The sequence below is a fragment of the Scardinius erythrophthalmus genome (assembly GCF_964197995.2).
Source record: "Scardinius erythrophthalmus genome assembly, chromosome: 18".
Lineage (NCBI taxonomy): Eukaryota > Metazoa > Chordata > Actinopteri > Cypriniformes > Leuciscidae > Scardinius > Scardinius erythrophthalmus.
Genome location: NC_138238.1, coordinates 1,026,056 through 1,038,555, shown reverse-complemented (window position 1 = coordinate 1,038,555; position 12,500 = coordinate 1,026,056). Strand labels below are relative to the sequence as shown.

Genomic DNA, 12,500 nt, shown 5'->3' with positions numbered 1-12,500 from the left:
TTGTTTATGTCTGTATGTATTCTATATGTGTGTGTGTGTGTGTGTGTGTGTGTGTGTGTGTGTGTAGGCCAGCATATTTATACGATTTAATTAAGATTTAATTAATAAGATGATTAAGATTTATATTTTCAAACTATCACGTTTAATTCAGTGTGTTACTTGCCTTTTCTCTGTAATTGTTTGTGAGATTTACTAGCAATTTCTGAGTGAAAATTGTTTATTTTTCCAGTTTGACCAGAAGAGAAGTAAAGCTCGAGCTGGTGTTGTCCGAGCTGGTGTTGTTTGCTCTGCAGAACATGATGTTTTTCACGACCAGGATTTGTGAAGCATTTCTCAATTCAGGAGCAATCGATGATCGCGCTGTTGGTTTTGGATCAGGATCACTCTCTCTCTCTCTCTCTCTCTCTCTCTCTCTCTCTCTCTCTCTCTCTCTCTCTCTCTCTCTCTCTCTCTCTCGAGGCTGTTGAACTCTCTCTCTCTCTCTCTCTCTCTCTCACACACACACACACACACACACACACACACACACACACACACACACACACACACAGACAGTGATTCATCGCAGTTTTCCAATCATTAACCCCATGATTAGCACAAACTCGAGGCTGTTTGTCTTGTCGGACTGAAACTGCAGTGCTGATCTCCTGATCTCAGAGCTCTTCTTTCATTCGGGAAGTGATCGAGTTTAATTGATTTTAATGACTAACAGATAATCTGCGACATGATGACTCTATCAGGAGGATTGTGAATGGACAGATAAAACACTAATAACACTGATAAAGCTAATAACACAAGTGATCATTTATCATGGCTCTATTGTGTTCACATCAGATAAAGGAAACGACATCATCGCCTTATTAATGATGCACTTTGAAACCATTTCATTGTTTGTCACTCCTTTATCTGTTCAAGTTTGAATGTGGAAATAGAAATAGAACAGCAGACAGACATGTTGTCCCCAAAATATTGTTTATTGAATAACACAGAATATTTACACCACATGTATTCCCACCACAACACTTCATCACGTGACACTCAGATCAGAATCTACACATCCATTAAGTTAATGCTGCCGCTACAAATGTACAGTATGATACAGTATTTACAGTACAGTAGTTATGAGGGACTCATAACGGAGGGTTTATGGAGCTGATCGAGTCCTCTTCGATGTCCAGCAGCTCCTGATCAGAGTCATCGGACGCGTCGGAGTCGCGCGTCGCGTCGGGACTCGATCTGTCGGAGTTCCTGCGCTCGCCCGAGTCCTCCGCGTCTCTCCTGCCGCTCGCGGGATTCTCCTGTTCACACACACACGCACACTATGAGCTTTCGTCTTTTTTCTAGAGATTAATTGTTTAATATATCACATATTTAATATAAATATTTTTAGGAAATATATAGGAAATTAAATAATTATAATTATAAATAAATAGGCAATAAGAAAACATTTTAGACAGGCATATTCATTGTTAATTAAATGTGAATTATAGATATTTTATTAAATATAGGCCAGGAAATAAGACATAATTATAATTACAAATATTAAATAAGAAAACATTTTAGATATTATTTGTTAATTAAATATTTTTAGTAAATAGCCTATATGATTATAAAAATATATAAATAAATAAGAAGCAATAAAACATTTTAGATATTAATTGTTAATTAGCTAAATATAAAATAGTTTTGTAAATATATAGGAAATAAGATAAAAATTATAATTACAATTATAAAAATAGGCCTAATTATAAATAAATAGGAAATAAGAAAACAATTTTATCGTAGAATTATTTTACCGTTTAAAAGTTTCGTTTCGTTTTATTTATTATTCCTTGTTTTGGTTGTTTTTTGTTTAAAACGAACAGTCAGAAATTCTATGATGATTTAGGAACGTTAGATAACACATAGGATTAGGCTATTACGACAATAAAATAATATCTATCTATATAAAATAATATAAGTAGGCTATTTGACGAGCAATTTTTACCGTCTAAAATATTTTTGAGTATCGTTTAATTTTTATTCCTTATTTTGGTTATTTATTTATTTATTTTATTCAAACGAACAGCCATAAATTCTATTAGCCTATTACTAAATTATATTTTAGGAACATTAGATAACACATAGGATTTATTACAACAACAAAAAATATCTTTTAAGTATTTGACGAGAACAAATTTTTATACCGTCTAAAATATTTTTGAGTTTCGTTTTATTTTTATTCCTTGTTTTGGTTATTTAATAAAAAAAAAAAGAAATTCTAGTCTATTACTAAATTATATTTTAGGAACATAACACATAGGCTATGATTTAGTATGTTATTACAACAATAAAATTATATATTTTAAGTAGCTATGCCTATTTGACGAGTAGATTTTATTTTTTACCGTTTAAAATATTTTTGAGATTCGTTTTATTTATTTATAAATCTCTACACAGGCAATGAAAACTACCAAAACGAATTGTGGCTATAATGAATAACAGCACTTAGGATATGAAAAATGTACAACAATAAAATAAAAATAAATAAGGCTGGCTGCAATAATAAAACAGGAGGCTATCATTAAGATTAGAAAAGTGGGAAACCCTGATATATATATTATAGGCTACTGTATTTTTTTCCCGGTCGCGTGTTTTGCTTGATTTGTTTTATTATTATTTATATTTTAGGAACATCATAATAACACATATTCATTATTATTATGATCACAGTAGCCTCTCTGTGAAGTTTGACAGGTATTTTAATAGCAGAAATGATGCTCACCTGTTTCAGTCGCCGCCATTTCGCCCGCCGGTTCTGGAACCAGGTTTTAACCTGTAAAAGATGAAGTTATGAAAGCCGAGATCAGAGAAACGCTCGATGAAGATGAAGATGAAGATGAACTCGCCTGTCTCTCGCTGAGCTGCAGCATCTTCGCGAGCCTCTTCCTCTCGGGAGGAGACAGATACTTCTGGGTCTCGAACTTCTTCTCCAGCTCGATGGTCTGGTCGTTGGAGAACCGAACCTGTCCGCCTTTCCTCTTGTGGAGAGGCCTCTGGATGAAGGGTGTCCACAGCAGGGGCTTCCCTACACACACACACACACACACACGCTCAATATCTGCTCGGAATCTCTGTCTGACAGCCTGAACATCCGTTGAAAGCTCGAGTTTATGAGCAGAAAGACTATGGCAAAATATCCGCCAATGTGTTTCCTGTTGGTTAATCTGAACATCCGTCCAATAATCTTTACACACACACACACACACACACACACACACACACACACACACACAGGATACCCAGATTCATCCCGTTCAGAACGCGCGCGCTAACACCTTTACAGTTTAAAAATTATTCAATGTAGCAACATCTTTAAAAAAAATCTATTTAAACTTAAAATATTTCTGTCATGTTATTTCTCCTTTTTTAAGCTTCTCTAAATTCTTATTTTCTTGATCAGTAATTAAATTCAAACTGATAGAATGCGATAAAACACTGCCTCGTGATTTTTGTTTTACTTCAGGCATCGATTCAAGATATATATTACATATAAATATATAAATGTAGGCTATTTTAAAAAAGGGTTTTGTACTGATATATTAAATATAATACTTTTTATTAATGTAAAAAAATAATTTGCATGATACAATATATATTTATTATTTATGTATATAGCCTATAGCCTTCTGTTTGATTTTATATATATATATACAATTTTATTTAAAACATACTCTGCAGATATACATACCCGTGTTATACATTTTTATATATTAATAAAATCATATTTGCATTAATGAAAATTCTATTATCTCCGGCTTTTGTTTTTTTAGGCTTTTGTTTTGGTAAAAGCTTCTCCTCGATAACTAGTCTCTCGACATTCATAAAACTATTTTATTGACCAGTGATTACATTTCTGAAGTGTAATGAACTGAAACAGAATTGTGATTTTATATTTAAAATATGTTTAGCAGATCAACATGTTTAACGGACTCTGATAAGCAGATCTCTGATTTGTGTTTCGGTTGGAAACGCTCTGAAGTGTGTGTGTTTTACTCGAGTTCCGTGTTTTCAGTTGTTTTAGCTGTTAAAAGGGTTCAGCCCATGAAAGGAAACGAACAATCTGTAAAAAACGGATCCCGGCTATCAGAAGTCGAGTGTTTCCTGAATATGTGTGTATTGAGGATGTGGATAAAATAATCAGCAGCGCGCACGAGTCCTGCTCCAGGAAAACATCTCACAGCTTCTGAAACACATTCACTCCTATCGAGAACTCAAGGTTTCCGGAGCGAGCGGAAAGGGTCAGGGTTTGCTGAACACAGGCAGTTTAACCTCATCATCATCATCATCATCATCATCTGAGGAGTCTTCCTCACACACACACACACACACACACACACACACACACACACACACACACACACACACACACACACACACACATGAGCTTAATTCATGATTCCCCCGTGTTCGAGGTGATATGTAGGATCAGGGTCACAGTAATGCGCTTTGAACTGCAGTTTCGAAATCAAGAAGCGCTTCCTCTTCGGGTCAGTCTGGTTGATATTATTAACCACACGAGCTGTTGGTAAACAGACCTCATGTATCTGAGCTTTCTTTATCCAAACGACACCGATTTTTTGGCAATTTCACAATTATATAGCCAGGGAATTAAGCACAGCATATTTTTTTTGTTGTTACCCACCCGAGCTGGTTTGGGCGTTTAAGCCGCAAGAAATGTTCAATGAAAACCGTGTCAAAACACACAAGGTTTCAAACATTTCTGGTTTTAACAATCCAAAGACTATCTTAACTTAACTATCTTTTTCCACCTTTAATGGTTGGATGTTAAAGGTTCTTCCTATAAAGGATTTATTTTTTCCGCACAGAATGTGGTTATGCGTTACAAGTAACGTAATCAGATTACTAATTTTAAAGAATCTGCTTGAAGAATGATTCACTCTCAAAACATTTAAAGTCAGACAAAGCATCATAATTTGATACAATACCCTTAATTTAGCTTGTTATGACACCTAGAATTTATTTATTTATTTATTTTTTGCAATGCAGGAACGAGTTACAAGTAACGGACTCGGATTACTTATTTAAATATCTGCTTTCACTCTCAGAACATTTTCTTTTAACCAACATAAACTAAACCAAAAAGCCTCATAATATAATACAGTTCCATTAGGCCCACATAAAGGAGTTAACTTATGATACTACAAATAAGCTATTTTCACGGTAACGCGTTACAAGTAACATAATCAGATTACTACTTTTTAAGCTTTTCTCACATTTTCTTTTAACCAACATAAACTAAAACAAAAGCCTCATAAGGCCATTATTTGAAGGATTGAGTTCGCAATGACAAAGAGAAAGTGTTTTTACTCCAGTTGTTACACTGTAAAAAAAATGAGCCCATTCAAATTAAAGTTAAATTTCCAAGTAAAATAAAAGTGTCATTCCAAAGAATCTTTCAGTGATTAGTTCAATTTTTAATTATGTAAATAAGCTTTTCCACCTTTAGTGGTTGCATGGATGCCACGATAACGAGCCTTTATTTTTAAGAGTGTTGGTTTTGTTGTTTATCCTCAATATGTTACAGCGCATGATATCATCGATAAACACATTCCCAGCATTAGCAACACATGACAGAAAGGATTGCAGGCTCACCCAGCGGGTCGTGTCGGATCAGCGCGTGCGTAAAGTCTCCGACGGAGCGTTGGAACGGGTAGATGGACGCGTAGGTCGCCGCGAGCGCGTGCTGCGTCAGGACCGGGTGAATCGGCGTGGGCTCGTAGATCGGGGTCCGGTAAGACGGGGTCAGGCTGGTGAAGCACGAGTTCGGGGACGGCAGAGTCGGCGTCGGCGCAAGCGGGGCTGACGCGCACGCGTTCCGGCCCAGAATGTCCTCGATGTAGAAGGGCGTCGGGTGGACGGGCGGCGCGGGCGTCGGCGCGTAAAGGTGCGCGTGCGAGTGCTGGAACTGCATTGTGTGCTCTCGGTGGGCTGCTGTCAGTGCGCGTGCACTCCTGCTCCTGCTTCCATGTGTTCTGACTGACTGTGGTCACTGGCGAGGGAGGTGATGATGTCTCGCGAGGGAGGAGAGTAACGGGTCAAACTTCCTGCAGGTACGCGAGCTCTGATTGGCTCTCCGAGAAGAATGAGAAGAATGGGGAAAGTCAGGATGCACCTGGAAACTGAATTCACGAATAGAACATTTTTATTAAAGTCACACAAAGCCTCATATCTCAATGCCAATTTATTAAGCTCACATGAAGGATTTAGCTTGTTATGACACGTTTTCACACAGACTGCTGTAACGCGTTACAAGTAACGGAATCAGATTACATATTAAATATCAGTTACACTTTATTTTAATGTGTCATTGTTACGGTGTAATTGTGCATTAAAGTGCTGAGTAATATTAATTAACCACATTTACTATAAGGTTAGGGTTAGGATTATAGGGTTCGTTGCATGTAATCATGCATAATGTATAGTTATTATATAGTAACTACATGTAACGTGTCAAATAAAGTGTTACCTAAATATCTGCTTTCACTCTCAGAACATTTTCTTATCAGGCCCACATGAAGGATTAAATTCGTTGTGACACATGTTTTCACACACACTGTAACGCGTTACTAGGAACGGAATCAAATGACTGGTAAAAGCATGAAGAATTATTCACACACATTTTCGTTTAAGTCACATAATCTAAAGCAAAAGCCTATAGGATTCAGTGTGTAATGAAAAAGAGAAAGTGTTTTTTCTCACATTGTTGATACACTGTAAAAAATTAACCCATTAAAAACAGAAGTTGAAGTTTTACATTGAAGTAAATCAAAAGTGGTTTCAGTCACAGCCTGCTATGAAGTTTAATTCACTATTTAAATGTAATTAGTGATGATGAAGAAAATCGAGATGAAATTTTAAAAATGCTTTTTTGAATTTTAATTATAGTCAAATAAAATTGAATAAAACAAAGATGTTATGACATAAAAGTTTTTTTAATGCTATTTCATGCAAATTAGTGGATTAATTAAATAAAATCACAAAACTTTAATGATAAATTATGGCTAGTAATAAAACAGAATATAATCTCATATTTGTCAAGGTGTGTGTAATATATGGAGGACCAAATCTGCAGAAATAAAATAAATAAATACAGGAATAAATGACTTTATAAAACAAATAATTAATTTTTCAATAATTTACTTTATATTTATTTTAACATTTATTTTTCTTACTTTTATTTATTAATTATGCGTTCATTTATTTGTATGTATTGATTTCCAGATTTGTTTATACGTTTATTTATTGGTACTTTTCCGTGTGCACATGAGTAAATATTCAAATTCAGGAATAAATGACTTCATAAAACAAATAATTAATTTGAAATACCTTATCTTTGTATTTATTTTTTATTTACTTTGTATTTATTTTTCTTAGTTTTATTGATTATTTATGCGTTCTTTTATTTTCATATGAATTGATTTCCACATTTATTTATACATTAAGTTTTCCGTGCATGTGCAAATGAGGGAGGCAATAATAAACATACAAATTCAAAACTTTAATGTTTGTGTCAGAAAACAGAAAATAAACCCATGAGAAACATTCACTGCAACAACTGAATAAATGCATTATATGTGCTAATCAAAGCATTTTGATAAATCTACAGGAAACGTTCAGTAATTTCGTCTTTTCTCTTAAGATCTCCCAGTTAGTCCATAATAATCAGACGATTACAGTGACAATAGAAACACACACGCGATGAATAGGCTTCGATATACGAATGCAATGCAGTTTTCATTGATCCACTCACAGACTGATTGAAGCTCTTTACAGGTCTCATAAACCGGACTAATATCACTTATCGTGCATGAAAGGCTGATCTGGGAACAGCTAATATTTGATCTTTGCCAATCATTGCCGTGGATTGATCTGCTGTCACAGGCTCGGCGCCTCGTCAGATCAGAGGCCGCGAAACAACATCCACATTCACACTGTACAGGACAGCAAGGCCTCCACACGAGACCCGCGTCCACCATCGCCAGCTTCTCCTCTTCTCGGGGTGGCGCCTTTTACTCGCTGCATATTTCGACATTTACAGTCAATTTGAAAAGTCCAGTCTTCTTATCAGAGTCGTTAGGCGCTATTGATCACGATTGGTTTCAATTAGCAGAAGATTACAGTCACACACACACACACACACACACACACACACACACACACACACACACTGATGAACATCAGTCAGAGGAAACTGATACTGATCTTCCACTCATCGTGTGTGTTTCACAGCAGAATCACCAGAAGTCACACTGATGCTCTTCTGCACTGTTTTTGCGCTAAATGTAAAAACATGATTATTTTATTCCAGTGCAGAAATAATAAACAACAACAGACACTTCGAGGTCAGAGATGGATTAGACAGAGAGTTTTCTTCATGAACATCATTTTTGCATTTTTTCTTCCTTGCGGGAGTTTCATCTGTGTGTTGTCGCCCTCTGGTGGCGGATGTTTGTAACTGTAGAAAAAAGAGTATACAAATAATAATGATGTAATAATGATTTAAAAATACGGAGCAGTTGAGTGATTTAATAGGGCTAATATTCAATTGAATAACCATATTATTTACATTTACATTAAGTAATTTAGCAGACGCTTTTGTCCAAAGCGACTTACAAATTAGGACTAAATCAAGCGAGTCATCGAGAAGAGGCAAGAAACAACACGAGAAGTGCTCAACATACGAAGTTCAGGCATTGTTCGGAGTAACATAAGCCCGAAAAGCGAGGATTTAAAGGAAAAAGGAGAAAATTTTATTTTATTTTATGAGGTTAAGCATGGGCGAGGCTAGCCCCTTTTTAGGGGTGCTTCAGCACCCCTAAAAAGGAGCTCAGCACCCCTAAAAAGGAGCTCAGCACCCCTAAAACTTGCAGTAAGAAATGTTGTTATTCTAAAATATATATATATTGTCTTTGACAAGGTTAAATAATGTTCTTCATCTTCAGTCGGCAGCAGCGCCAAGCAGAGTGCAGGTCAGAAACAGAGGCGCGCGTGTGTGTGTGTTTGTTCATCTGAGCCTCATTGGTCTTTCACTTCTCGTCAGTGTCAGAATATTTGAGATGACCAATCAAATCAAAGTAGGCGGGCTTTATGTTCACAGAGCGCGAATTTTACATGGAATTTTAGCAGCACGACTGACGCTTCAATTTACGGTCAAGTGCGAGTTAAGAAGATGTAAGTAGCCTAGCTAAACTAAACATTTTATATTTGACAGTTTTTTAGGTCATAAATGTTAAACGAATGACAAAAATAATTAGAAAACTAATAAACTTTTGTCTAATTTCACCATTTTGAGCCGTTTTCATGGGCACAAGATTAATAATGCATGTGTACATGTTGAGAATTAATATAATACAATTTGTAGCCTTCAGTAAATTAAAAAAGTTCAGCTTTAGGAGGGGAAGAGACAGGGCAAGATGAGGAGACTGAGAGAAAAAGACAGAGTGATGGAGATGAGGAGAGAGCAGGTTTTAAATCTATTTCTTATCCTTTTTTGGCCTTCAAACGTCTTGAAATGCACATATCAGAGAAATAAAAATGTTTAACCCCATAACAACCTCAAATTTATGACCTCTTTGATTATAAAGCCCTGTCTACGGCCATGTATTAGGCCTAGATCAGTAATGAATGTGTACATATTGTGAATGAATTTAATAAACCTGGTAGCTTTGTCTGAGAAAATTATTCATAAATCAACCTGAAATCAGTTGACCCTATGTTTACTTTCTTCACTGACAGACAAAAATGAAAAGCCTTTATCAGTCAAAGCTCAGCTTTAGGAGGGGAAAAGACAGAGCAAGAGAAAAAAAAAAGAGAAAAAGAGTGTGATGTTGATGAACTGTGGAAAATAAACAGCTACCCGCACATGGTTTTAAAGCTGTTGTTATCCAATTTTTTTGGCCTTCAAAACATCTTAAAATGCACATATGTAGATCAGAGAAATCAAAATTTTCTCGGGGGAGCATGCCCCCGAACCCCCCCCTAAATACCTCGCATTTGGTACCTCAGTGATTATAAAACCCTGCCATATGCATGTTACTGGATGAATGAATGAAACTAGTTAATAATGCGCATTAGACCATAAAACTAACTTTTTTGTGTTTTTTTTTTAAATCATACCCTCATTGGGGGCTGAGCCCCCCTAAAATGAAAATCCTAGAATCGCCCCTGAGGTTAAGTGCTCACTGAAGAGATGGGTTTTCTTGAATGTTGTCGCCCTCTGGTGGCGGATGTTTGTAACTGTAGAAAAAAAAGTATACAAATAATAATGATGTAATAATGATTTAAAACTACGAAGCAGTTGAGTGATTTAATAGGCCTAATATCCAATTGAATAGCCATATTATGTTTGCTTGACATAATAATAAATGCTATAATAATAATACATTCTAAAAATGCATTTAGCAGCGGAGACAGGAATCGGGTGTCCTGATGATCCAGCACTCAGTGCGCATGCGCTCAATGTTGGCAAGCCCCGGGCTCTTCCTCCAGGGGGCGCTGAGGCTCAGAAAGCGCCCTCCTCCCTTCAGCCGCGTTCTATCTCAGTTACAGGTCTTACTGAAGACATTTGTGGACTATACAGTATAATAATTTAAGTCTAGTAATATTAGTGATCAGCACCGAAATCGAGTAATCGGGGACAGCAGTATCTATCGAATGATTACTTAAGCGCAGTATCCAATAATTGATTGCAACGCAATAATTACAGACGGCTGTGATTGGTCCATCCTGAAGAGCGCGGAGAAAAGTAACACGTGCGTCTTTCGCGCTGAACTCCATAATTAAAGTCCTCTGTCTAGCCATAAATTATAAATCATTATTTAGATCGATTTAGATTCATCATACCTGACAAATTAGCAACAAGATCTGGGCCACAATTTTTTTATTTTCATTTAATTTATTAATTAAGTTATTTATTAAAACGGACTATTTATTAACACTTTTAACTTATGTGAATATGATATTTACTCACCAAAATTACCATGTTCACAAGGTGAACTGGGAATTCTAATTATTCTTAAAACATGAAAGCTAACAGTCTTTTTATTTATTTATTTTTATGCAGCTTAATAAAAACAAAACATAATTTGCATACAGGAGTACACCATACATGTCATGGGTAAACAAAAGTTTATATATATATATATATATATATATATATATATATATATATATATATATATATATATATATATATATAAATCACATTCGCATTCAACCACAGAAAATAAAAAGAATAATTAAAAAAAGTCTTGTTGCTGATTTGATTTTAATCCACTGGGTGTCGCCGGTAATTGTGTCCCCGTAATGTGTAGTGTTCCACTAATAAGTGTCCGCCCCCTGACGCTCGACTCTGGTTGGTGAGAACGGTTCCGCCCCCAGTGAGTCGCCATGTATCGGTCCTCTCGGAAACTGCAGCGCTTCAGCGCGGATCTGTCGAAGCTCTGGACCGCAAAGAGATCCGTCATCGCCCGGAACATCTGTCCAGCGCCGGGACTCCTGCAAAACCCGCTCAGAATGGTAAAATCCCGTGTCTGTGCAGTGTTTACTGAGATGTGAGCTGAACTGACGGGCCGGTGAATGACCTTCATGTTTATCGTTCTTCTAAAGCTCTCAGAAATCACACATGTGTCACGTGTCTGTATTATAACTCATGTATGCCTTTCAAAACATCATAAATGCGTATTTGTGCTTAATTCTCTCCTGAGGTGTGATTTACAGTGATTGAGAAACATCAGCATTAGTTTCTGCTCATTAAATTAGACTGATCCGTTCTTTAATGATGAGACTCATATTCATAAATGTGATTTCCTATGTAAATGTAAAAGAAACAAAAAAGCAATTAAAACATCCCAGATAATAAATAAGATTATAAAGTCAACTGTGAACAGAGATGCCATGTTTAAATGAGATCTTTCTATCCCTCTACTTGAGTCGAAAAGTAGTGCAAATTTATTTCTTGGCCTTTTTTATTTTATTTATTTTCTATTTATTTAACAATTTTATGTATCATCTGTTTAAATGTCCCAAAGTACAAAGTCAATTGCTCTACTCACTGTTAATTTCAAATGTCAGTAGGATTTATTTTAATGGAATGAATGATAATAGTTGTTACTTGCAAAATGTTCATACAAATTAATAAATAAAAGTCACTTTCTTGTTTTGAATAATTGTGATTGATTGACAGGTTATTGTTGTTCTTCCAGGCCAGCTCAGAGTCCTACAGGATTGAGAAGGACACGTTTGGAGAACTCAAAGTTCCTTCTGATAAATATTACGGAGCTCAAACTGTGAGATCAACCATGAACTTCAAGATCGGAGGAGTTACAGAGAGAATGCCAGTGAGACATCAAACATATTATTATTAATATTAATATTTATGGTGTGTGTCAGTGATTATGTGTGTGAGTTTGTCCTTTTCCTGTAGATCCAGGTGATCA

General features: G+C 35.9%; 2 protein-coding genes across 2 annotated transcripts in view; one reads left to right on the top strand and one right to left on the bottom strand.

Moving 5' to 3' along the window:
* Positions 1-954: 954 nt before the first annotated feature.
* Positions 955-6,534, bottom strand: hhex (hematopoietically expressed homeobox). The gene is made up of 4 exons (XM_081392871.1): positions 5,656-6,534; positions 2,889-3,067; positions 2,765-2,815; positions 955-1,298 (listed from the first exon to the last, which is right to left on the bottom strand). The coding sequence occupies exons 1-4, from the start codon at positions 5,972-5,974 to the stop codon at positions 1,131-1,133; spliced, it is 717 nt and encodes a 238-aa protein (XP_081248997.1). The 5' UTR covers positions 5,975-6,534; the 3' UTR covers positions 955-1,130.
* Positions 6,535-11,358: 4,824 nt separating this feature from the next.
* Positions 11,359-12,500, top strand: part of fh (fumarate hydratase) — a 10,818-nt gene continuing 9,676 nt past the window's right edge. Inside the window, exons 1-3 of the mRNA XM_081392854.1 lie at positions 11,359-11,580; positions 12,267-12,401; positions 12,488-12,500. The exon at positions 12,488-12,500 is cut by the window's right edge and continues 98 nt beyond it. Coding sequence (XP_081248980.1) covers positions 11,452-11,580; positions 12,267-12,401; positions 12,488-12,500 — 277 coding nt within the window. The 5' untranslated portion in view covers positions 11,359-11,451. The remainder of the gene's footprint in view (positions 11,581-12,266; positions 12,402-12,487) is intronic.